We start from the raw sequence: 27,723 nt of genomic DNA, 5'->3' as shown, positions 1-27,723 counted from the left end.
GTAGCGGGATTTTCTGAACGTCTGACCTCACCTCTGGAGCTGACTGTGGCTCAGATCATAAGCTACTCATTGCAAAATTCAGGCTTAAACTGAAGAAAACTGGGGAAGCCATTAGGCTTCCCTTATGAATATACAGAGGAGATGAAGAATAGGTTTAAGGAACTAGAGCTGATAGACAGAGGTGCCTGAAGAACTATGGGCGGAGGTTCGTGACATTGTACAGAAGGCAGCAATCAGAACCATCCCAGAACAAAGAAATACAAGAAAGCAAAGTGGCTGTTTGATGAGGCTTTACAAATAGCTGAGGAAAGAAGGAAAATGAACGGCAAAGATGAAAAGGAAAAATTCACCCAACTGAATGCAGATTTTCAGAGAACAGCAAGGAGAGATAAGGAGGCCTTCCTGAAGGAACAATGCAAAGCAATAGAGGAAAATAATAGAATGGGAAGGACAAGAGATCTCTTCAAGAAAATTGGAGAAATCAAGGGAATGTTTCGTGCAAAGATGCCCATGATAAAGGACAAAAATGGCAGGCCACCAAATGAGAAGGGAACACTCACTGGAGAAGATCCTGATGCTGGAAAAGACAGAAGGCAAAAGAAGAAGGGAACGGCAAAAGATGAGATGGCTGGATCGCGTTACTGATGTAAGAAACACGAATTTGAGCAGACTTTGGAAGATGGTGGAAGACAGGAGGGCCTGGCGTGATTTTGTCCATGGGGTCACAAAGAGTCGGACTTGACTGTGTGACTGAGCAACAACAAAAGTAGATGGGTACACTACAAGACTGACTGCAGGACCTTAGTTGTTGAGGGGTGGCAGAGATAGCCATGCTGACTGGCAGCTGCTCCAGTTCAGCCACAGCCTCCAAGACTTCCCTGGGGCCTCAATCAGAAAGCAGGCTCAGTAACAGCCCAATAATAGCCTTGCCCAAGGCAGAACCAGGTGGGGACTAGGGACCAATAACCACCAATAAGCAGTTTTCTGCATATTGGTGACAACCCAGCCCAAGTCTCTGGATAACCTTACCAAGCAGTAAAGAGCACAGGGGACAAGATATAGGCTGAAGGCCAAGGGACTTAGTAGTAGTCCCTCCGCCCCAGAAGCTTACTATGGTTGATAATATCAATATATCTCCTATCAGGTAGCCTACCTACTTCCCTGATGATTGCCAGCTCTCCTGTTTTTCCAGGCAAGTAATGAAAACAAAAGGATTACCAAGGTTTTAAAATCTATGCCTCTAGTAAACTCATGAGACACATCCATCTAATGACATCTGGTCATATAGTGTTCCAATTCTGACGCACACACACTAAAGGTTAGAAGGGAAAATAGCTTGAGGCAGTTTTTCAAGCTTAATTTACTTTACTTAATATTTAATAGTGAAACTGTCTGCATGCAAACCTCTTTACTGTGACATAAAATCTCAGCGTAAGAAGGGAACTCAGTAAATTGACCCCCAAACTGGAAAGAAAACAAGGTCATAACTAAATATTTACTACTATACTTTCCAAATAAGTTTTAGAACTGTTTGGGCCTGCCTCATAATTTTCTCATTCTAAAGGTCAAGTATATAGGTCCCATTGAAGTCTCAGGCTTCTGCAGCTTATGAAGAGATCAAGGGTACCAGGGATGCTAGGCAATGCTCCCTCTAAGCTGTGGAGCCCTGTGAGCAAAAATTCTACTTTATGAGCTACCGGCATGAAAGCTGTGAGCGAGCAATTTGGCTACTGCATGAATTAGCGTGCTCTGGGGCCATCCTTCCTGAGCTAAGGCAAAAAGGTGTGACCTGGAGGCTAAAAAACGGTGAGCTGGCTCACACTAACTCAGGTTAGAGGGAACACTGGTGCCAGGTCTCCTGAACTGGCAGGAGATCGCCCATTGGCAACCCACTTTCCACACTGCCACTCAGTGGAATGAAGGGGAATGGGAGAGGGGAATTGTCATTGACAGTAACATGGTGATGTCACTTCCGGCACAACCCGGAAGTTCTGTGATCACGTAAGGAGGATGCTCTAATAGTCACCCATAGAGTTTTGGATGAATGCTGGACCATCACCCCATGCAGTGACATCACTTCTGGGTCATAGCAGAAGTGAAATTGCTGCCTCACTGGCTACATCACCGTGTCACTGGTAAGGCCTTCCTGCCCACACAGGTGAGTCTCCCACTGGTTACCTGTTTCAGGCTGACAAACCCTAAGGGAAAAATACACACAAGTATTAATGTGGCAAAGTCCTGCTCACATTACCTTTTCTCCGTCCCCTTTTATTTTTTTAAGTATGTGATCAGGACATACATACGTTATGCCTAAAAATCATCTAAATTTTTGTGCTGGTGGGGTACATGGGCAGGCTCACTTCTTTGACCCATTGCGTGTATGAGGTACATATACATGGACCATTTGTTTGCAGTATATTGGAAGATACAGTGCACTGGCAATGTTTCAAGGATGTTCTAAATGGTTTCAGAAAGTCAGGTACCTGTGTCACATTTTTGCACCCCGCCTGATCTGGGGGCCCTGCCCCTCAGGCAGCCATTGCCTCGCAGCCCCCAGGGCCCTGCCCTGGGGTGACCGGGAGGTCCCAGAAGTGGATGGAAGGCCGGGTTGCATCACCCTGTCACCCCTCTGACTGACTTGTCTTGGCTGATGAAGGTATCCCAGCTCCTGCTCCACCATCGGATCCTCACATTATTGACATGAGCCACAGAGCAGGGAACCTCTACCAAGGAGCAGAACCTCTACTTCATTTCCCTATAACAGAATGAAGCTAATCACATACAGACAATTGGTGGAAGTGAAGATATGAACTGCTATTGTGGTACTACTGAGATGCATTGACTCCATTGCCCTGGTGATGCTAGGCCCCATTCCCTGCTTGCAAGGCTCCATTCCCTGCTCTGTGGCTCAAGCCATGGCTTCCTTGCCTGCTTTGCCGCGCCCTCCGGCACTGCTTGCACCCGGGGCTGGCCTTGTGGTGGGAGCTTGCGTCTGCCTCGTCCATTGGGGCCGCTCTCCGGCAACGGCATTAGAGGTCGCCAGCCCCCCAGCCTTCCCAGTGAGTGTGGGCTTTAGGTGGTTGTGGGCCTCGAAGTTGGGGAGGCTGTGCTGGGGTGGGGGGCGTCAGAGCTGCCAAAGGCAGTCCCAGCCAGGAGCAGGCAGGACACACATTATTTAAATACATCTGTTTCCCTTTTTATTCCTGTCTTCCTCTTATCCTGCTTAGTCAACTATGTTTATTTCCATTACTAATATTCTCCACTTCTGTTATTTCCTTTCTCCTAACCAAGTCTGAAGAGCCACCTAACCTGGGTTCCAGTTATTGAAGAAGGGCAGAAGGCAAACATTTAAGTAAAGAAGTAGTATGCCACTGTTTAATATTATGTAAATAATTATAGTTTAGAATAGCCTTGTATCTTTCTAGGATCCTGAGCTCCTTTAATGTTGCATTAAACCATGAAAAAGTATGAATGATCTGAAGCAAATATCAGCAATTCCAGGACTAGACATTTTTGCACCTCAAGTCAAAGTCAACAGAACCTCTACCTTCATTTCCCTATAACAGAATTAAGCTAATCTCATACAGACAATTGGTGGAGGTGGAGATATGAAAAATCTGACTTTTGAACTTCACTAGCAAGAACAGTGTGACAGTTGGGAAATCCACTGGAAAGTATAGATCTACAGCTGCATGTACATTTTCATTAAAATCTACATTCCAAAGTGTATTATAGATAGCAGCTAAAATATATACTCCTTCCAAAGTACCTTTGTATCCTGTTATAGTAACTGCTTGCTAATTGATTTTTTCTGTCACTTCAGACAGATTGATTTTAGTAACCCCTACCACTGGAATTTATTTACCTGTTCGTACGCATCTGCTTTCATCGGGTTAGCAAAACTGTAACTGAACGGCTTTTGAGGGAAACTGCTTTTACCATTTTTGGCCCATTTGTTAAGCTTCTGAATTGCTGTCGTATGCTATTTAAAATGTCCAAAGTGCTTCCCACATTGTACTCCTTTTTTACCACACCTTTTTTACCACACAATCTTCCTCGGACTGTTAAAAAATGTTCTAAGGTGGGAGCTATAGTGCTAAACCGCTATAGTACTGAACTGTTATCGTGGTACTACTGAGATGCATTGTCTCCATGGAGTCAGTGCATCTCAATGGTGCCATTATGGTACCGAAGTGCTACAGTGGTATAGCACTATAGTGCTCACCTTAGAATGTTAAAAAAAAGTCCAAGGAAGATCACATAGGAAAAAAAAGGCAGGGAAAAAAACAGCACTGTTTGAAATGACCATAGCACTTCAGAGATGGATCATTAACAGAAGGAAATTTGCTCTATGAAACTCCTGTCCCTGTATCACTATACTTGAATTTGGTCCCAAAGCAAATGACATTTGGTTTAGAATGGAAGTTCCATTTAAACGAACTGTACAAAGGATTGCAATTCATCTGTGTTTGTGGGATGAGGTCTCCTCACCGGCCTAACTTCAGGCTCTGTTGTGTGGCCCCATTTAAAGTGACCGTGCAAGGGAGCCTAATACAGCTGAGCCTGTGGGGAGAAGCCTCCCCACTAGCCCAGCTTTGAGCTCTCTCTGGGCCAGGGAAAGGCATGGCCAGCAAAAACTAAGAGATGAAGTGCCTCCCAGGGGGAATTTCACTTCCTTTCCACTGACTGTGGCTCTTCCCAGCCAGCTTTCCAGGGGGCACTTCACCCTTTCCTGTCCGCTGGCCACTACTTTCCACAGTCAGCAGAAAGGAGAGGATGAAATGCCCCCCTGGGAGGAACGTAACCATATTTAGCCCTCTGGTTTTGTCCCACCCCCACTTCAAAGCAACAGGGAGCAATATCAGAGTTAAAAGGCTGACATTCATTTAAACCCTTCCAATCTGCTCCCTGTGGCAGGGGTAAACACTAGATGCATACTCATTAGAATAATACAAAACACAGCAACACTTCACCATTCAACTTGAGCGTTTTCGCACTAGCATTTACTCCGGCGTAGCACCCCATTTACCTCCGGATCTTTTCCTGGTTTTCCCACCTGTTGCTCCGGCGCTGCGGTTTGCTCCAGCGCTTCAGGGGTTTCACGCCGGAGTATGTTTTTCAACATCCTTCCAGAGTTTTTGAAAACCTCCGGATCCACACCGGATCCACTCCTCGGAGTTTGCTGTGGGAAATCCATCCACGCCGGATCGACTGCTTTGTGGGCGTCACCCTCTCCCTTTCCGTCCTCCCACCCCATCCACCCCCTTGACCAATCATCAGCCGTTCGCGGCGCTTCCCAAAAGTGCCCGCACGGCCATTTTTTTTTAAACTTCATATTTCTTGCGTAATAGCGATATTTCAAAATTAACAAACAAAAAAAAAACCCTCCTGCGTTATTTCGCTGTTGCGTTATCTCGCAACTACATTATACATTGTTGGGGGGGGGGGAGAAATCTAGTGCCAGCGCGGGCCAAAGCGTTCATGTGTGTGTGTTTTAAAAAGGCAATGCCTCCCTCAGCTGTGCCACCAGGATTTCTGGACCTGCACAAAATCGCCATGTATAAAATGGGAAGTTGGAGTCCTGCATTCTTCTCCCTGGCTACATTCCGCTCGGTTAGAAAATAGACGCGAGCTCGCTCTTCACACGCACCACAAAAGGGGAAGGAGAGAATGGGGCAGGGGGGGAGCTCTGGCGGCAGGAATCAGTCAGGTCCCCGTTGCAAGCGCCAGCCAGGGAGGGGAAAGAGCGCAGAGGAAATCCCAGCTTCGCCACCCGGGAGGGAGCGAGGCTGGGAAAGGAAGAAGCTGCCACACACACACACACACACCTCGATTTCTCTCTCTTCGTTATTGCGATATTTCGCAACTTCAGAATTTGGGGGGGAAATCTAGTGCTAGGATTCTCCACTGTGAATGCTTCTGTTAATACATAAAGGGCTGTGGAGGATCCTACAGCTACAGCCAATCCATGAGCAGAAGCAGCACACGTGATGCGGTTTGTCCACGAAAAGAAGGGGAAGGAACAGCTGTGACTGCTCGATGTTACGTTATTACGTCCTTACGCAACCAGACTTGCGCTTAAAAAAAAAATGATTGACAGGGCATCGAACTCAAGTCGATGCCAGTGGGAAAACGATTTGAGCCGGGGCTTCATGGAAAGCGACTCTGCAAATGAGTCCATGTGTGAAAACAAGGAAAATGAGCCGGACATAATTGCGCCGTGGAATAAGGGGAGCAAATGCTAAGTGCGAAAACACCCCTTGAGAAATAGTCTCAAAAAATTAAGTCCCAAGCATTCTTAACTAATAATGCACTCCAATGTCTCTCTATTTTTGATGCTTGCTGACTTCTCTGGACCTGGAGACTCTTCTCCCACAGTTGGGGTGCAGGGACTTTGAGTCTGATTATCATTTTGTCTCTTTGTCAAGAGCCCTAGTGCACCCTTCTATATAGTCTCCTTGAAAAAAGTTTACAGTTATTTCAAAACAGAACAAGATAAAACCTTCACTGTTTTCAAATACTGCAATATACATTCGTCTAATTGGTTTCTTGTCAGAAACCGACTCATCTGTCCTCTGGATGAAAAAGCTGAAATTAGGGATGTATTAAGAAATGGCTGTATGAATTAGAAAGACAAAGAAATGTTGCATAGCTGTGAACAGATTAATGCATATTTAGGTTTTGCAATTCAATTGGTCTTCTCAAACCACCAAAACATCATGATAGATTAGCATTTTGCCATCTGTGTAACAGATATTTAACACGGCAAACCTAAACAGAGTTACCCCCTTCTAAACCATTTACTTAAATGGACATAGAAGGATATAATTTTTCTTAGGACAGCACTGCAGTTCTATCAGGCGCTTATGAAAAGCTCAGTTGACAAAGAGATTTCATACATTATAACACCATCACCTTGCTTCAGTTCATGAATACTAATAAAGGAAGGATGCAGTAAAAACTTACTGTCCTTTTCAGTATTTCTATCATGTGCCAATGATAAAAGTGTGATTTAGATATCAAGACACAAATCAACTGATAATCTGTAATGGAGACACCATGGTCTAGACTTCTTTCCAAAAGTAGCTTTCATCCCTAAATTTCCATGTACTTTCCTCTGATGACATCAAAGAGTGTTTTAAATGTTAAATTATATAATGACTCATCTAAGTGATTTCCCCCTTCCTATGTCTGAACATAGCTATTGGGGGTTACCCAATTATCTATCTATCTATCTATCTATCTATCTATCTATCTATCTATCTATCTATCTATCTATCTATCTATCTATCTATCTATCTATCTATCTATCTATCTATCTATCTATTAATTATTTTAGAAGACCTTACTCAGTATTATTTCTCTTATATTTGATTATTGTGCCTATGAATTTTGCCACTGAGATGGTGACACAATCATTTGTATCCAACAGATTTCCAATGGATTAATTAGGCCTGAAAGCCTTGTCAACAGGAAGCTCCCAGACCAGGGATTTCATAAGGTTTTAGGAATAATTTCAAAGTATAATCCCAAGGGATCTTTGTACTAGTGATATTCAACTGTTGAAGGTTCTGGGCCTAGTGCCCACATTGCAGATCACCTATGGTTGCCAATTCTGGGTTAGGAAACATCTGGTGATTTAGGCAGTGGAGTTAGTGCCGTAGTGCTCCAGGGGCCAGAGGGGAACGGGCCTCCTAGCATTTTTATAGGCCCCCTCCCCCAACCTTGGCTTCTCTCCCCCCACCATCCCATGCCCACCTTCATCCTTTCTACAGAACGCTGAGTAGAGCCCTTTATTGAGCCTGTCTGACTCCTTTTCTGCATGTTTTCAATGCAGACTAATGTGGCCTGGTTTTAGCTCTGGGTTAGTGCAATTTGAGATCCCCAGTTCCAGCTGCAGATCCTGTCTCCCTGAAATTAGCATTTGTTGACACCTTTAGAGCCATAAAAGAAACCATTTGTTAGATCAATTGCTTGTTTGTTCTCAGACCTCTGCCTAGATTCCATTTATTGTAAATACTGCCTGAGGGAAATGTAAATCTTGCCTTTTGCTAGGAGGCTGAAGTTGTTTTCTTATTCCCAGTTCCTTTTTTGCTACTTATTCATGAATTCAACCAAAAACACTGAGAAAAGTTTGAAAGCTCTGAACTCCAAAATAAGGCCTAGACTACCATATCTCATACACTCCCATGTTCAGGGGACTCTGCACTTCAAGAGGGCATGTGCTACCTCATGGTCCAAATAGTAGTTATACCAGCTGCTCCAGAGCAAGATGCCCCCAGGACACTCAAACAGGCAGACACTGGGACCAAGCTGAACCCTAAAACAATATTTGGACCACCCCAAACACATCATGTGTTTGAGAGCCACAAGGCATGAATGTCAAATGTTTGAGAGCCACAGAGAGGGAGAGAGAGAAGGGAGGAAGGAAGGCAAATAGATGGGGGAGAGAGAGGTGAAAAGAAAGCAACTTTAAATGCATTCTCTAAGCTGCCACCTTGGTTGGCTTGGGGAAGTGTTTTAAAGAGAGAAATGCCTTCTCTAAGTTGGCGAATGATGCAGTGGGTGCTTTGAGAGCTACACAATATATGTGAAAGAGCCATATGTGGCTCCTGATTCACAGTTTGGCCACCCCTGTAATATACGGTGGTCCATGTATAAACAAATTTATTAGTAACATATGGTAGCAGAATTATATCTACAACTTATAAAGAGCTTAAAATAAAAAAAAATCGTTCTACCCCATATCTTACTTTCCTCCCACCCCTCCCTCCGTTACTTGACCCCCGCCAGTGTTATTTTTTTTAAAAAAAAACAAATATTAAAGGTACCTTTAAACTATAAAAATCTTAATCATCAAAAATTGTCCAATGTCCTTTTATTTTCCACTCTTTCTCTACGTATCTTCTGAATTTCTTCCACTCCGCATTAAAAAGTTCTAAATCATAGTCTCTTAGTTTTCTTGTTAATTTGTCCATTTCACTCCATGACATAACTTTTGTAATCCAGTCCCATTTTTCTGGTATTTTTTCTTGCTTCCATAACTGCGCATACAATGTCCTAGCAGCTGAGAGCAAGTACCATATTAAAGTTCTATCTTCTTTTGGAAATTTTTCCATTTGTAATCCCAGCAGAAAAGTCTCTGCCTCTTTGTTGAATTCATATCCCAGAATCTTAGAGATCTCTTGCTGAATCATCTGCCAAAACATTTTAGCCCTTTCACAAGTCCACCACATATGGTAGAAAGAACCTTCATGCTTTTTACATTTCCAACACCTATCTGGCATCTTGTTATTCATCTTTGCTATTTTTTTTGGAGTCATATACCATCTATACATCATCTTAAAACAGTTTTCTTTAATACTATGACATGTTGCGAGTTTCATAGAGTTCTTCCACAGATACTCCCAAGATTCCATCTTTATTTCTTTATTTACATTAATTGCCCATTTTATCATTAATATACGGTGGTCCAGACCTTACATTGGAGTGTAGAGGGCAAACAGTGTTTGTACTGGGCACCACTACATGACTTTTTGGAGGACACAGTCTCCAGAGTGTGGGGATGTGTCATTTGGGAAAGTTCAAAAATTGTTCTGTGGTGCAGCCAGGCCCAAGTGTCTGTCTCTGTTATTGTCTTGGGAGCACTCTGCTTCAGAGCAGCTGGCACAAGAATCGTTCTTTGGACAGGGAACCATAACATGTCTCCTAGAAAGGGAAAGTGCACCGAACATGGCGATGTGCAGTATTTTGGTGTTCAGAGCTTTCAAACTCTCCTCAGTGTTTTTGGTTGGATAAGGAATGAAAAAAGAACTGGAAATAAGGAACCAACTTCAGCCTCCTGTTACTTCCATCAATTCTCCCTTCCTTCTTTAATAAATTATAACAAACCTGAAACATTATTGTGCAATAAACCACTTTCATTTGTAACAATAATAATAAAAACCCTGAAACATTTTTATGCCATAAACCACTTGCATTTATTATTTATTTATTAGTTATTTATAAGTATAACCATGGTGTGACAGCTCCACACAGACATATAATAGCTGGCCCCACTTGCCCCCCCCCCCCGAGCAAAAGGTTGCTAGCTACGGAGCCTGAGGAGCTTCCTGAGGTGGAGGGATTTTAATGGGTTATAATACCATAGAGTTCCATTTCCAAAACAGCCATTTTCTCCAGGAGAACTGGTCTCTGTCACCTGGAAATCAGTTGTAATCCCAGGAGATCTCCAGCCCCACCTTGAGGTTGGCAACATTAAACTCACCCTTTTCTACTGTTGGAAGGTAAATTGAAGGAAAAGGAAAGGGGCAGAGACAATTTAGAATACTCAAAAATATTATGAGTTGAACTGAAATTCAAAGGAATTTTACTCTGATTTTTAAAAAAACAACAACAACCTTCACTACTCCAACCTGCAAAGAGGGCTTGCTTGTGAATCCCACAAATTTCCACAACGGGAAACCTCAGTAAATACACATTTTTCTTTAAGGCTAGTATTTGCAGATATTTCCCGAGTTAATGTTAAATTTTAGTATTGTGTTAACTTATGCTTTATTAATAAACCTTTTTTATTTTGAAGATTATAATGATAATGTTTTTTTTTTAATTTCCTTTATTGAGACTGAGGCATTTATTTATAAGATAATTGAAATGCCTCATAAATTGTCTTGAACATTTAAGCACTGACTTTCTTAACAGATGGACTTATATTTATATTCCACATTTTTACACAAAGCTACCCATGTTTATAAAACAAACAAATGTAAAACACACAAAAGAAGTAGAAAACAAAATATTTATGAGGTCATTCACTTATTTAAAACAATGGTAAAGTGTCTGGTGTGACTTTCTTCTTCCTTCACTTAATTTTTTAGAGCTTCTCTAGCAGGATAAAGTATTCCTGATATGTTATTTCTAATTCTGTGAGTCTCTTGATAAGAAAACTTAATTGACAATTGTTCTGCCCCATCCCTGAGGTTAAAAAGAATCCCCAAGATATGTCCATTAAGACGGTCTTTTCAGTATATTCCGTACGGCTGTCACAGAAAATGAATTACCTCATGAAGATGACATATTCAGTACTCTGTCTCCTGTTAAATTCCTGAGCTGAATAAAAACACTGCCAGCATAAGAGACCCATAGACAGAACAGAGAATACCCATGGAATTTAGTTTCTTTATATGACCACAGCTGCAAGTCTACTATATGCCCAGAACTGGATATCATTAAAGATATCCTCAGTAGAAAAAAAAAAAATTGGGGGGTGGGGGGAGAGATGCTGTAACTTGTGGAAATGGCTAAACTTACTTCTTTGATTAAAGAAAAGACATAATCTACCATTAATGCCAACTGGAAGCCCCTCATTGACTTTCTGCATGAAATGAAAAAAAATGAGAATTGATGTTCTGTGCATTTGAGGAGTAAGGAGAACTTTAAATTTTAGAAAACTAGGATGATTGATAGATTGGTTATGAGTAAGTGATCATGTATTTACTGTAATTGTAACAATAAGTGAGTATATTTGGTTCGGAACCAAGAAATTTTCTGGAATTTAGAAATTTAAAGATAAGTTTCTCTGACTTTTTCTGTTATTGTTTCCTCTCTTTTTTCCTTTCCTCCCTCCTCTTTAAACTCCTTTTCTTCTTTTTTATATATGAAAAACTTTCAATAAAGTAATATATTTTAAAAATTGGATACTGTTAGCATCACAAGGAACGCACCTGCCCACTTGACAGGAGGCAAAATACTGTCAGCAGCACATGTTGTTAAGCAGAGGAAAGGCAGCCACTGAGCTAATGCCAAATCAAATAAAAAAATGCCCCTTATCTCCATATAAACTAAGTGCTGACTCATTAGATCTTTTTTTAATATATTGAAGATGAAATAAATGCAGTTCCCATGAATTCAGCTTGGTTGAGCTGGTCTTTCAGAACCTCATTAGTTGTTCAGATATGGTGAGCTGGAACAGGGCAATCAGGCCCGGTGCTGGGGTTTCCAGCACCCCAGGCCAAACTCTGACCCCTCTTTTAAAAAAAAATGGTGGCCCAATGACATCACTGGAAGTGACATCATCAGGCCATGCGCAGTGCACGCCTCCCCCATTCTTGACCCTCTCCAGCTTTGAAGGGAGAGAGGGCTGGGCACCCCCCAACCTCGCTGAGGCTTGCAAAGTCTCAGCAAGGGCGGGAAGACAGCGGGCATGCTCAGAGCTGCTGGCTCTGAGTGCACTCACTCCGCACCCCTGGACCTCGCTGAAGCCTTGGTGAACCCGAAGACAGTGGGCACACTTGTTTGCTGCCACGCTGCCTCCCCTGACATTGCCGATGCTGGGGGGGGGGGCATGGAAACGGTAAGGTTGCGGGACAAGAGCGGGGAGCTTCAGTGAGGTCAGGGGCGGGGAGCAAGCACACTCTGAGCGTGCCCGCTTTCTTCCCAACCATGTGGAGGGTTTGCAAGGTTGGGAAGTTAGCGACGCTGAATGCGGTGGGAGAGAGGGAACACCACTTGGCGCCTCTAGGCTTGTGGCACCCTAGGCGGCTACCTAGTTGGCCTACTCCCATGCACCAGCCCAGAGGGCAATCTCGACATGTCAGTGGCATCACAAGGCCAGTTTGATACATTAATATGCACTGACACCACCAAACTGTTATGAAAATTGGTCCTATATTAGACTGTTCTATAAAGTGTGGTTTAGCAGTTAGAATGTCCTATGAGGATCACAGAGACCCAGGTTCAAATCCCCACTCTGCCCTTGAAGCTTGCTTGGTGACCTCAGGCCAGTCACCCACTTTCAGCCTAACCTACTATGACAATTTTGCCCTCCCTCACAGGATTTCCCTTTATCTTCTTTTTTGGCTGCACAGCCCCCTTTTCCTTTTTTTCCAGTTTGTCGTACCCAGTTGTTTGAATCTATATTGGTAAAAGCTAGCCCAGCCTAGGAAACTGAGAGGACAGACTAAAATCCTTCTTATGACCTGATTTGATAATGGCACATGAGAGGTTGATGGTAACTCAAAAATAGCAAACAGTTTTATTAAGCTTTGAGGGAAAATGATCTCTGCTTACATAAACAAGCACAAGGTTCTTGGTATCACAGACACTAAAGTAGGTGCAGGGAACATTCAAAGTTCCAATTTCCCTTCTTAACCACTTAATAGAGATCACCCCCCTTCTCTAGAAGCTATTTCCAACAGGCTTGAATGGGGATCCTTCTTCATCCTTTCACTCCCTTCGCTTTCCTTCTCACTCAACTCTCAGTTCTTAACTATTCTTTTTAACTGCCATTCCTAATTGACACTCTCAACTGAAGAATTTCATTTGACTCCCCTGTCGCTCAAAATTCTCAGACCAGGTTACATCATTAACCACTTACTGTCCATCACACCTATCTCACAGAGTTTGTTGTGAGGATGGAATGAAGCAGAGGAGAATGAAGTAAGCAGCTTCACTGAGGAGAAAGGCAGGGTATAAATGAAGTAAATAAAAACATAAAAGTTCCTTCATGCAGAATTCTTTCCCTGTGCGGAATGTTTTTAAATATGTGTGGAATGATGATGTCACCGTCTTACCATCCATTCCTTAGTCATCGTAAAAGACATGAGGCAATGGTGGATTTTGTGGACTATAGTTCAGTAGTCTTTCACAAATGCAAGTGCCTCAGTTATGCCTCTTGCACTCTAGTGAACCTATGAACTGGAACCTCCAAAACATCAGCATTTATTTCAAATTCTGGATAGACAAAAGATGGCAGGCTTTCATCATTAACACAATGTAGTAGTCCAAGCACTAGAATGCTTGTAGTATTTATTGATTCATTATATTTTTATCCCACCACAGATGTGAAATTTTATTCACCAAGTTCCCAGTCTGCTCTCCTGGCATTGATCAGATCCAGTCTCAGACCGTAAGGCTGCTGTATCCTCTCTTTTCATACCCTGTGCAGAACTGGCGTAAAGAGATTACTATTAGAAATAACATTGATTTTATCTAGTATAAAAGGCTGCGTACACTCTGTGATAAATTCCTCGATTCTGAACCAAAAAGTTTTGCCATCTGAATATATTGAGTTGAATCTTATGGATGCACAAGTGAAAGATCTTTTGCAGCATCGCCTTCCTGCAGCTGCCCACCGTACGCTCTGAAAAATTATTGATGCATAACTGGGAACCTTCATTAATGAAATAAGTGGAGCTTGTTTCCTAGTGAATATGCATAGGATCAGACTATCAAGAAATCCTGCAATTCTTGGAAGAAAGAACTATACTGTGTGATTATAGATAAACAGCATATACTCAGTTCTAACCAATTGTCAGCATTCATGTAGTTCAGAAAAAAAGTACGGGGGGGGGGGCAGACTGCACAGTTCTTGAAGTCTGTTTGCCTTTCTCATAGATGAAATGCCTTTTGTATCTGAGATGGGTAGCATTGCACTCTAAAACCTCTCCAGAGAACTACAAGAGTGGTTTTAGCAGCAATGCCAAGCATGGATCCTTAGATTGTGTGATCACTCGGGTATTCCTTGGAAGGGTCAAGATAAAGTACCAGTTAGGTCTGGCAAAATACATTCAACAGCACTTAGGAAGTGAGAATGCAGTCAATTTAGATACCATTGTATACGCTGCTTTTGGAACTGAAGGGAGCAAACAGGTCAGATGGTACTGGATGAGCTCACGTGTAAAGTGACAGCGAAGCCTCAAGAGCTTTACTTGCTGGATTAAAGGATGCAGGCTGTACCCTGTACAGTAGTCTTTTGGATCACAATTCTTCTGTCAGATACTCTTTCCTTTTCTAGCATTCACACAAAATGTACAGACATATCTAACAGACACTAAGGCAGAAAAAATGAGGGTCCCCTTCTTTCGTCAAACTAATGCAATGATTTCTATTCTAGTCCTCATGCTAGATAAGGGCATTTGAAAATTTCTCATGGGTGCTGTTACTGTGTCTTGGGATAACAGAACAACCACTGTGTTAAAGAAAAGATGTATTACCAGGTGGGTCACAGTCTAATTCTCCTGCAGGTTTCTAACAATTACAGCCTCAATTTGGCTGGGCCCCTTCTTTTATAGCCTATTTAGCATAATGGCTGATCCAATTTGGTTGATGTACAAAATATCATATATAATTTAAAAATGCATTCAGAAGTGCTAAAATATCATTTAAAAACAACAGCCCCGTGGCTCAGCATATAAATACCTAATCCCAATATCAAGACAAATTTCCATTTACCTAAATGTAGTTTTAAAAGTACATTTTGTCTCCATGTGCAAGAACCAATACCAAACATGTTTAGGCAGTGCGCCACAGTTATATTTCACTTTCTTTTTTCTCTGTTCCAACCTTTTTGGTTACTTATCTCATGCAGGGTTGCGTTCCCTTTTTTTGTTGTTGTTGTACTGATCCAGCTTGGCTGCCAGGAGTAATGGCAGAAGAAAGTGCAATTTCCCCTATTGTCTGTTTTGACAAGCTTCATACTTCCCACTCACTACCCTCACAATATAGCACGCATTGACAAACCCTTCTAAAAGAGACAATCAAGTGTTATAAAGTGCTTTCAAGGAAGATCTATATGGAAATCAAACTCCCTTTTGATTTGTAACAGAATCACGCTTGGTGACATTTCCCCTCAGTTCATTTTCACATACCTGACAGTTAAAAACACATGTGTTTATGTGGAGAGGAGAGGGAAAACAATTCTTTAAAAATTGTTCCAAGATAATTGAAGCCATTGTACCTTCTCTTGGCCAGTCTTGGTTATTCTGGGGATGTCAAACAGCTGTCCTGTGTAGTACTGCACACCACTGAACAGAATTACAGCAACAGAGTCTCCTTCCTTCTCAATTACAGCAAGGATATCTTCAGTTCTCAAGGTCTCCTCCCCCTGAAATAAAGGAAAGCACATATTTTATATGAACTCTGGCAATAGCGAAACTGTCATTTCTTGTTTCATAATCTATTTTTTTATGATGTGCTGTGCTGACTACAGCGAGTGATCAGACGTGAATCCTTAACATGGCAATAATCTACAAAAGTGAGAACCCAGGAATAACCTTTGAATGGTGAATGATCATTAGTAGCATAGCTTCAAGGTGGTAGAGATTTTTTAAAAGGCTGTTCTCTCTGATTTTTTACATACTTTCCTTTGCCTTAACACTTAAAGACCACCCTAATGAGCTGTATTAAAAGGAATTAATTCCAATGCAAAGAGCATGTACAGAGGCAGGGAATCCTTGGTCTGCTGTGAGCCTCCCAAGAGAATTTTGTTACAGAAAAGTACTGCTGATGACACCGATTGGAAATTCAATCAGTTAGTCTAAAATTGTTCATTTGAAATTGAAATATTAAAGTATCTGTATCATATGAATACATTATGGTTGTCTGGACTGGTCCATACCTAAAGAACTCTCCCCCGCCCCCCAAATCCACATGTTGTTGATTAGTATGCTGTCTCTATCTATCTATCTATCTATCTATCTATCTATCTATCTATCTATCTATCTATCTATCTATCTATCTATCTATCTGTCTGTCTGTCTGTCTGTCTGTCTGTCTGTCTGTCTGTCTGTCTGTCTGTCTGTCTGTCTTCATTTATTTGCGTTATGGCATTGTATTTTATTGTGGTTTGTATGTAAGCCATTTCGAATGTATGGAGGAATCAAGTTACACATTATTAAATAAGCAAACACATTAAAATATGCAGTTGCTTTGTGGAAGTTTAAAAGCTGTCCTATATGGATGTATTTTATCTCCCTGTCTCTTGAATCTGTATTCAGAACATATCATAAGGAAAGCTGGATCAGATTTAGATTAAGGTGGAGTGAAAATTAGTGGAAAGAACATTTACAATTTGAGATATGCAGATGGTACCATATTACTGGCAGAAAATAATGAAACTTGAAACATCTACTGATGATGGTTGAAGTAGAAAGTGCCACAGCAGGATTGCAGCTGAATATCAAGAAGAGGGAAGTAATGACTACTGGGGAATTACAAAATTTTAAGGCTGACAACGAAAAAAATGAAATTGTTCAAGATTTTTTTATTCCTTCGCTCCTTCATCAATCAAAAGGAAGACTGCAACCAAGAAATCAGAAGGAGATTGAGACTGGGGAGGGCAGCCATGAAGGAGTTAGAAAAGATCCTTAAATGTAAGGATGCATTGCTGGTGATCAAGATAATTAATCCCATAGTATTCCCTGTATGGGTGCGAAAGCTCGACAATAAAGAAAGCTGACAAGAAGAAAGTTTATTCATTTGAAATGTTGCATTGAAGGAGAGTTTTACGAATACTGTGGCTTCAAAAGGCAAATAAGTGGATTATAGATCAATTCAAGTCTGAACTCGCCCTTGAAACTAAAAGAGCCCATTGCACTTTGGTTGTGTTATGAGAAGACAAGAGGCGCTAAAAATGCAATAATGCCAGGAAAAGTTGAAGGCCCAACATGAGATGGATTGACTCAGTCAAGGATGCCATGGCCCTCAGTTTGCAAGACCTGAGCAAGGCTGTTAACAATGGGATGCTCTGGGTGTCATTCACTCATAGGGTTACCATGGTACTTAAGATACACACAATGTTATAATATTGTTGTTTTAATATTTTGATTATGCAAACTACCCGAAATATATTTACATGAAGAGCTGAGATACACATACTTCAAACATTCATGTAACATGCCATCTTTCTCCTTACTACTCTGTGACAGGTGAGGGGGGGGGCAGGGGCAGATACTAATTTTTGTGTGTGAGAGAACTCCCATTCAGTCCAGTGCCACAGTCTCACAATGGTAGTATTGTATTGCTTTGGGGATTAATTAAGGATTACTATCCACTCCTCACTACCCTGTCATACCACCAAACATAGCTGTGGAAGTGGCCAAAGAAATGTTTATTTACTGGCCTGCCAGTGCTTTGCACTATATACTATAGTATATATATACTTTGCACTATATTGTAGTTGTGCAAAGGAGGGACAGTGGCTCAGTGGCAGAGCATCTGCTTGGGAAGCAGAAGGTCCCAGGTTCAATCCCCGGCATCTCCAAAAAAGGGTCCAGGCAAATAGGTGTGAAAAACCTCAGCTTGAGACCCTGGAGAGCCGCTGCCAGTCTGAGAAGACAAGACTGACTTTGATGGACCAAGGGTCTGATTCAGTAGAAGGCAGCTTCGTATGTTCATACCACCAGGTCCGTAGCCACGGGGGGTCCAGGGGGGGAACTGCCCCTCCACCCAAACCTCCCTTCCTCCTGTATGATCCCTCCTTTTCCCACCGCTCATTCTCCCATTTTCGCGCTGCTGCTCACCCCGGGCTCTTCCCACCCCGTTCCTGCCTCTCCCGCTCTCCCCACAGCCTCGTTTTTACTGCTGCCACTCTCCCTGGGCTCTTCCCATCCCGTTCCTGCCTCCCCCACTCTCCCCATGGCCCCATTTTCGCCACTGCTGCTCTCCCCGGGCTCTTCCCTGCCTCTTCCGTTCTCCCCATGGCCCCATTTTTGCCATTGCCATTCTCCCCAGGCTCTTCTCTGCCTCCCCACAGCCCCATTTTTGCCGCTGCCACTCTCCCTGGGCACTTCTCTGCCTCCCCCGCTCTCCCCATGGCCCCATTATCACTGCTGCCGCTCTCCCTGGGCTCTTCCCTGCCTCCTCCGCTCTCCTCTTGGCCCCGTTTTCACCGCTGCCACTCTCCCTGGGCTCTTCCTTGACTCCCCCACTCTCCCCACAGCCCTGTTTTCGCCACTGCCACTCTCCCCAGACTCTTCCCACCCCCATGAGTGTGAAAATGAGTGAGCTGGGGCCCGGCAGCTGGCTGCTGGAAGAAGCAGCCAAGCCTTCATGGTCCCCTCCACCCAAAATTTTATGCTCTGCCCCCCCGCCCAAAAATATCTGGCTACAGGGCTGTATACCACTAGCCAATCCTGAGGTGATTCGAGATAGAGCATCTGGAGTAAACTCCCCTATCTTGGTACAACCCTGGTTATAACTTTGTCTGACTTAAAATATCAAAAAAGAGAACAGAAATTTAACACAAGAAAAAGGTTTATATTACAGTTAGATAGATAGATAGATAGATAGATAGATAGATAGATAGATAGATAGATAGATAGATAGATAGATAGATAGATAGATGAATTTATTGTCATTGTTCTCAACAAAAAGAGAGCAACGAAATGAGGTGCTCTTCCACAAACATACCAACACATCAAACACACATATTCATAAACCATTTAAATACATCATTTAAACCATTTAAATACATCTAGGGAAAGTAAACAAGGAATATTCAGAACCAAATTTATACAAATGTTACTTAGTGAGAGGTAGAAATTCAGTTTATTGGCAGAATGTGTGTTTGTGTGTGTGTATACACACACACACACAAACAAATACACACAGTGTTAGAGTGGAGAGAATTCCAGTAACTGCCATACTACTTTGAACTTTAAAAGCTCCTACTTTCCCCACAAGTTTTTAAACTTTTAAAGTTTACACAAGAGCCTTTCTGAATCATAGATCTCTACCTACCTTGCAGCTTCTAACGAATCCTGAAGGAGGATGTACAAGAATTGCAAACAAATGTGTGTCAAGGGAGATTCCTGCACATTGAACTGTCCACTTCCACCTGAGGTAACTGGAGACATAGCAAACCTCCTAAAGAGCCCATAAACCCTCTCTGACATAAGTTAAAGGAATTCCCCCCCTCTCTTCTTCCTCCAAGTGGTCTAAGGATTATGTTTGGCTGTTGCTGGCTTTCTCTCCAGATCACCAGGGTAGAAAGGGGATTGACTGATATGAAAAAGGGGGTGGACTTGGTTCTGTCCATCATACTATCCTATTTATTGATCTATTATTGGAAACCTGCATGCACAGCCTAAAGACTCATTTGTATTTCATGAGATTAGATCTGACACAGTGTTTATTGCATTTTTATCCCACCCTTACCATGAAGCTCAGGTACAGATAGTTTCACAATTATCTGTTGACTGACCTAAAGTCACAAACTGAGAGTTGGATGTAACTGACCATAGCCCTCCAACTCTTAACAGTGTAGTTCTAATGAAGTGTTCCTCCAGCCAATGGAAATCAATGGGCTTGGAATGGAGTAGCACTATACATTTAGTGGTGAGCAGTCTGTGGCTTAAATGTCACCTCAACTGCGAAATCATGCACAGTGTTCAGTCACTAAACCTCCGTCTCAGTTTCCCCAGCACTAATTTTTAACAACGGGATAATTAAGATCTACCATATAAGGTTAGTACCATGATTGTCAAGGATTGCTGTTTGTCAAGGAAGTCGTATCCCCATGGCTGCTCAAGCTGCAATCTGGTTGTAATGTACTGAGTGACGAGATGTGTTGAAGGCAACATACTTTATTGGCGAGTACATCACAAGGGAAGGACACGCGGGCCGGGTCCCAATATTACATCCCTCGGAACAACCCTCCGTCTGGCCAGGTCCAATCCTGGCCAGTTAAACTTCCCGCCACAGATCTTGATTGGCGGAGTGTATTAGCGAGCTACATCCGGGGACCCGTGGGTTTCCACTGGTCGCCTCTGTAGCGTTTGCTGTGTTGTAACATTAAGACTGAAATGCAAGACGTAACACCGGTACTGTGCACTTTGCCTATCCTCAATAGGAAGTTGGGTAAACCCAAAATGCACAAGAGCACTTGGATAGTCTATGCATAGTAGAATTTTACTGATCTGAAATATCTGGCTGGAATATATGTATATTGTAGGTAGTAGTGAGTTTCTCCTATGTTATTGCTATGCTGACTTTTAAATGTTTATAAGCCATTTTAGTCCTGATTTGCAGGGAAAAAAGCAGGCATAGTGGCTAAGAATATTGGACTAGTATCTGGGAAACCTGGTTCAGATCCCTACTGATGCCATGGAAGCTCACTGGGTGACCTTGGGGCCAGTCAGTCTCTCTGCTTAATCTACCTCACAGGGTTGCTGGAGTAGAGGAGAACCATGTAAGCTCCTTTGGGTCTCAACTGGGGGAAAGGACATGATACAAATGAATTAAATAAATATAGTAAATAAAAAGTGCCTTGGAAATACCAAATATTGGTGTTTCTCAGGTCAAACAGAGAAATGTCCAGTTTCAGGCTGTTAGGAAAAACGCTGCGGATTGTTTTAAGGGATGCCAATGACAGCGCATCTCCTGCATTCAATGATATGGAGACCTTAAGAGTATGTTACTCTTAAGCACAAGTAGTTTACCATCACTCACATACATTTAACATTAAAAATGTCACAGTAAACCTGGTTAGCTGTATTTGATATGACATTTTGGATTTGTGAAATAAGAGGTCAAAGTCACCTGTTCATACTCTTCAGGCAAACTCCATATCTCCAAGAAAGCTTATTATAATTTTACTGCATTTGTATTATGAAAACAGTAGAATTCATAGAATCTAAAAGTACAGAAATCCTGTACTCATTAAATGTAGAGGAATTTTAACAAGGGAAAAAAACCCCTCCTTCTGATCTTTTAAAGACATTATTGCCTCTGCTGTTCCTTACCTCATCTTAGCAAAGGATCATGTAAAACACTCAACCACCAAGGGATCAATTAAGCTGTGAAAACTAAAAATGAAATTAGTCATGCTGCTGCAAAGAGATGGGATAAGATTCGCTGATCTGAAAGTAACTTCTGTTACCTTAATGATCTCTGAATACTCATCAAAGACTTTGGAGTAGGCTCTCTTTGATTTTTTTTAAGAACCAAAAGGTCATCAACAGTTCTACTGATCAGTTAAAAAAAAAATCTTCATGTCAAGCAAGAAAGGAAGGTAATGCAAACTTATAATGAAGTAAATGATATACAGAGCAATCCTGAGTTACACCTTCTTTGGAGCGCCCAGCTGCCACGGAACTCAGGTGCCACTAGTCGACTCCCTACGGGCCAAGCTACACTGAGGCGGGGGGGGGGGGTGGAGAAAGCATAGGTGGCTTCTTGTGAGCCTGTCACCATGGTGATTCCACTGTAGTGTGACCTGCTTGCATTCTGCTGAGGCAGGGGTGTCAGGAGGGGAAGGCACTTTGGACCAATGAGATTGGCCAGTCCTAGGGCAGATGCCATTGCATGTGACAGTTGGGGGTGGAGAGAGGCAGCCCCAGAGAGCCCAATCACCTCTCCCATCCCGCCCCCTGGCAGAGACCCAGGTCAACCACAGGAACAGGGTTGAAGTCATCTGCTTTCCCTGCATGCCAGCATGTTCCATGGGCAAGCTCCCAATGAATACTTTGAGTCTGCCCCCTGCCATGGTTCCCCCAACACTGAATCAGGGAATCCCCCATGACTCAGGGCTGCCCCCCGCTATGTGTGCAGACACCCCCCGGGGTGCAAGAAGAACCCCATCCTGGAGCAGACACTGAGTTAGGAGCCACAGCCTCGCACTCATTCCATTAACAGCCACCTCCTGTTGGTTGCATCTTCCCCTCTTCTCTGTTCCATGAGCACAACAACCCTGGGAGGTTGGTCATATCAAGAGGATGTATTTGTCCCAAGGCCGCCCACCCTAGCTCCCATGGTACAAGTGGGGAACAGACTTTCAGACTCCCCAGTCCAGCCTCATGCTCTAGCCAGCATGATGAGATGGCACATTCGCCCAGGCCTCTCCCCATCACACAGAAGCCTGTGAGGTAAGCAAGGCCTCCCTCTTAGACATTCCTCAGGCACCCCACAGGGGGAATGGCAGATGGGGTGGGGAGTGGGCTGGAGCTCTGGTGATGTAGTAGAAACCAAGCAGCAGAGACAAAGTTGGGCCAAAACAAAGACTTTATTGCACCGGAATCCATGCTAAGGGGTGACACCACCATTCACCTAAACTCTAGGGACTGAGGCTGGCTGGCATAGCAGTAACCTAAGTAGGACAGCATTCCAAGTGGAACTCAGGTAAGCTTGCTGGGTGTGAGGCTCCACTCCAAGAGGAGGGCTGGAACAACTGACGGAGAGCCAGTTTGGTGTAGTGGTTAAGTGTCCAGACTCTTATCTGGGAGAATCGGGTTTGATTCCCCACTCCTCCACTTGCACCTGCTGGAATGGCCTTGAGTCAGCCATAGCTCTGGCAGAGGTTGTCCTTGAAAGGGCAGCTGCTGTGAGAGCCCTCTCCAGCCCCACCCACCTCACAGGGTGTCTGTTGTGGGGGAGGAAGGTAAAGGAGATTGTGAGCCACTCTGAGATCCTTCAGAGTGGAGGGCGGGATATAAATCCAATATCTTCTTCTTTTTCATCTTCTTGAGTATGTGTGTGGGGAGGTGGGACTTGCCACACCCAGGAGCCTCTCCATTGAATCTCCACCTGCAAGACAGTGAAGCAGATCCATGGCAACCAGGCAGGAGTTCCATGCCAGCCTCAGCCACAGATGCCCTGTCTTGACAAGGTCAGCAAAGGCAGCCCTGGGCAAAGGCAACCCTCCATGAGGCACATGATGGAACCAGTCAACTCACATTCACCTGTCCTGGGTTGAAGTGTTCCTGGATTGCTTGCAATCCATCAGCCATGGCAGCTGTGGCCCAAGGCTGTGTTTTGGCAAGGGAATTACTTAAAGGGATAGTTGCTGAGCTGGCTCACCACAAAAAGCAGAGCAGCTGCCAGACCCCTCCCCCCCCCGACTCACCCTGCACCCTGCTGAGGGTGGGAACCAGGCAAAGGACAGACCATCTGACAGAAAATTTCCTGGGGAGGTTTTCCCATGGCATGTTGAGGCTGTGGCAGTTAAGTTTTGAAAACTAAAAATACAAAGAGATGGGATAAGATTTGCTGATCTGAAAGTAACTTCTGTTACCTTAACGATCTCTGAATACTCATCAAAGACTTTGGAGTAGGTTCTTACTTCTTGATTTTTTTAAGAACCAAACTCCCTCCCTAGCCATGGCTTATGCCATCCCACGCCTGAGCTCCATGCCGGGCTTGAGTTCTGGAGACACTGCCGTGACATCCAGCCTCAAACAAGGGTAGAGGAGAGGCAAGCTTAGGGTGCTTGTCCGTGTTTACCTGTCCATGTGTGAGTGCCCTTGTGCATTGAGCCCTCAAAGATCATGTACATTTTGGGATTCTGAAATGGGAGAAATTAGCCACAGAGCATAGACCTCACTCTCTTCTTTGCGTGTCCAAAAGCTCACCCTGTCGTATTAAGTGCCCTCTCTGTGTATCATCCACCACTCAAGTGCCTCATCCCTCGCTCTAAGTCTGTACAGCAGGAAGCTCCAAGTCAGAGTCCTGTGCTGTGTGTCCTGCCTAAAGAGTTGTGCAAGGTCTGAGCAGTTTTTGTAGAATGGGGTGAGGGGCATGGTCGGGTGCCGGGGAGGGGGATTGGCTGCCTCAGGGAGGGAGGGGACTGGGTGAGCCCACAGTCCACTCCCTGAGGACTTTGGAGGCCAATGGGTGGGAATTCAGCAGCGGGGCAAGATTTTATTTTCTTGATCCATGGGTGCCAATGGACTACACCAAGGTCGTTTTCGCACTTACCTTATTCCGGAGCGACGTCCCTCTTCACCACACAGCGTCTGCGCGGATTTCGCACTACTTGCTCCGCAGAACCCGGAAGTCCCGCAGCTTTTGCGTCGCAAATGTAAACTGTTTTTTGGCGGTTTACATTTGCGACGCAAAAGCCGCGGGACTTCCGGGTTCTGCGGAGCAAGTAGTGCAAAATCTGCGCAGACGCTGCACGGTGAAGAGGGACATCGCTCCGGAATAAGGTAAGTGCGAAAACGACCCAAGTTTTTTGCTGTGATCCCAGCTTTGTATCAGTTAATCAACAAACTGCAGGCATTTCAGCCCACTGTACCTGATCCCCTCGTCTGAAGAAGTGTGCTTTTAGCACATGAAAGTTTACATTCTGAATAAAACTTTGTTGGTCTTAAAGGTGCAACTTGACTCCTGCTTTGTTCAGCTGCTTCAGACCAACACGGCTGCCCACCTGGATGTATTTATTACATTCACAGAGGATTATATGGGGAGGCTCACTTCCTATGCTAAAAGATGACTGTGACAGTGTGGCACATACACTTTGGCAGAGAATCCACATCAAATTATCTTCTGTACTAGGTAGGAATTAATAGACTAATACTGCAAATTGCTGACATCAGCAAGCACTGTATGTAATGGATCTACCACACTGAAGCCTGTGTTGGAGGTCTATGTCATCACACTCCAGACGAACAAAGTACAGGAAGTTCAGATAACCATAGCACTTAGAAGAAATCTCATTCATGCACATTTCATTTAAAAAGGTAAAGGTAGTCCCCTGCGCAAACACTAGTCATTTCCAACTGGAGAGCCAGTTTGGTGTAGTGGTTAAGTGTGCGGACTCTTATCTGGGAGAACCGGGTTTGATTCCCGACTCCTCCACTTGCACCTGCTAGCATGGCCTTGGGTCAGCCATAGCTCTGGCAGAGGTTGTCCTTGAAAGGGCAGCTGCTGTGAGAGCCCTCTCCAGCCCCACCCACCTCACAGGGTGTCTGTTGTGGGGGAGGAAGGGAAAAGAGATTGTGAGCCACTCTGAGACTCTTCGAAGTGGAGGGTGGGATATAAATCCAATATCTTAATCTACCTCACAGGGTGTCTGTTGTGGGGGAGGAAGGTAAAGGAGATTGTGAGCCTCTCTGAGACTCTTCAGAGTGGAGGGCAGGATATTAATCCAATCTCTTCATCTACCTCACAAGGTGTCTGTTGTGTGTGTGTGGGGGGGGGTAAAGTAGATTGTGAGCCGCTCTGAGACTCTTTGGAGTGGAGGGCGAGATATAAATCCAATATCTTCTTCTTCTGGGGTGACGTTGCTTTCACAATGTTTTCATGGCAGACTTTTTACAGGATGGTTTGCCATCGCCTTCCCCAGTCCTCTACACTTTCCCCCCCAGCAAGCTGAGGACTCCTTTAACCGACCTCGGAAGAATGGCAGGCTGAGTCAACCTTGGGCTGGCTACCTGAACCAGCTTCCGCAGGGATCGAACTCAGGTTGTGAGCAGAGAGCTCGGACTGCAGTACTGCAGCTAATCCCTTCTTTTCCCTTGAGGCATTTCTTGTTTTGAGTGTGCCCCAAGATGTGCCTCTCCCATGTAACAAAGAAAGACAAGGCAGTTTGGACATACGAAAATATCCCAACAACAAAAATGAATTGCTTTTATGTGTTTACCCAGATGCACGAAGTATTAAAAAGTCTGGTTTCTTACAGAACACTGATAATAAATATAATGGGATCATTCTCCGTTTTTAATAACGTTTGATAAGCCACCCTTTACACACCTTTCGTGGTTCTATCAGAAGCATGCTCCTTTCCACATTCAGCCCATGAAGTTGGAGCTGAGACTCAACAGCATACTGTAAAACAAAATAGATTGTTTCAAGTGAGCAGATGGGAAAACAAACAAACAAAGGAAACCTTTCCTTCCACATCTACAGCTATAATCACCAGGACTTGTGGAAGTGGAAGAGGAAGGATGGGGGTGTTAAGAGAAGTCATTGCAAAATTGTTCCAGCTCCTCTAACTGCTGTTCTGCTGAGGCAATAGCCACTCGATCCACATAGTTCGGCCCTTTTCTTTCAGTGCTTTTAGAGTTGTGGTTCTTTTGAGCGACTCTTTATCCTGCTCCCTGACACTGTTGTGGTATGGTTTGTTAACACATATGAGGCAGGGGAAAGAAGGTGGGGGGATTTTTGCTTAGGAACTCAGCTAGTTCATATGGATCACACGGCTAATGTCAGAGATTTACTCTTCCAATGCGGCTTCTATGTGGAAAAAAATGGTTTACTGAGATCAGTGGAAATGTGATGAAACACAGGCCACTCCCACATATAGAAATTGTGCATTAAGTATACAAGTTCGCCTGAACAGAGAAGCTATTGAGATTTACAAACACCAGCACAATTTTAACAGAAAGGAAGAAGGCATTTTCATCCACCTATCTTGATACCCAGCTCTGCAAAACACCCTACAGACTATAAATTGCAGAAAGTCTCAGAACAACCAGCAAATTCCACAGAACAATCAGCACAGTCAACAACCATCTTCCTTATCTTCAAACCCCTTCCAACCCTCCCAGCAATTAACACAGAACAATGGTCACATTCAACAGCCAGTTTCCTTATCACTACCCTTCCAGGAAGCCCCACCAAACAATAGGCACATCCACAAACCAATTGCCCTTTCATCACACCCCCTCCAGCCTAGAAATAGCAGCTCTCCAGCAGCCCTGGCCCCACTCAATGCGCAGCAGCCAAGAAGGTCTGAGCGCCTGCTCCGGCTGCAACGCCACTGAGGATGTTCTCCGTAGCTGAGAACGAAACGTCTGGAAGGAAAACTTTCTCCAGTAGAACACGGCACTTGATCCCGAAAGACTCTACAAACCCTAATGATGTTACCAGCCATGAAAACCTGAAATCTTTGATAAGTACACAAGTGTTCACATGTCCTTGATACTGGTGAACTGGTATAAATGCATGCCAAATGATTCTTGTACAACATTATGCACTCACTGTGCCTATATATGGTCACTAAATGAAGGAACCAATGCAGTCGCATTGCTATTTCAGATCAAGCAAAAAACTGGTCCTGTTTCAATACTCTGAAGGCAAGTAATTCAGTCTGAATTATTTTCAGAATTATCATAACAATAATCCAATCTTAGATGTAAACTGTGGTTGATTATCATGTGAGGATATACTATTAATGAAACAGAGTTGCAACATGGATGGGCCAATGCGAACAAGCAGGGTTGCATT

The 27,723-nt window shown here is 43.6% G+C and overlaps 1 protein-coding gene across 1 annotated transcript in view; it reads right to left on the bottom strand.

Moving 5' to 3' along the window:
• Window positions 1-27,723, bottom strand: part of KYNU (kynureninase) — a 202,514-nt gene that overhangs the window by 81,800 nt on the left and 92,991 nt on the right. Inside the window, exons 7-8 of the mRNA XM_060257263.1 lie at window positions 26,248-26,322; window positions 15,737-15,883 (exon numbers count right to left, since the gene is read on the bottom strand). Of these exons, the coding sequence (XP_060113246.1) occupies window positions 15,737-15,883; window positions 26,248-26,322 (222 nt within the window). The remainder of the gene's footprint in view (window positions 1-15,736; window positions 15,884-26,247; window positions 26,323-27,723) is intronic.

The sequence above is a fragment of the Heteronotia binoei genome, chromosome 16 (assembly GCF_032191835.1).
Source record: "Heteronotia binoei isolate CCM8104 ecotype False Entrance Well chromosome 16, APGP_CSIRO_Hbin_v1, whole genome shotgun sequence".
NCBI lineage: Eukaryota > Metazoa > Chordata > Lepidosauria > Squamata > Gekkonidae > Heteronotia > Heteronotia binoei.
The sequence above is the reverse complement of the archived record's forward strand: the minus strand, read 5'-3'. Positions and strand labels throughout refer to the sequence as shown.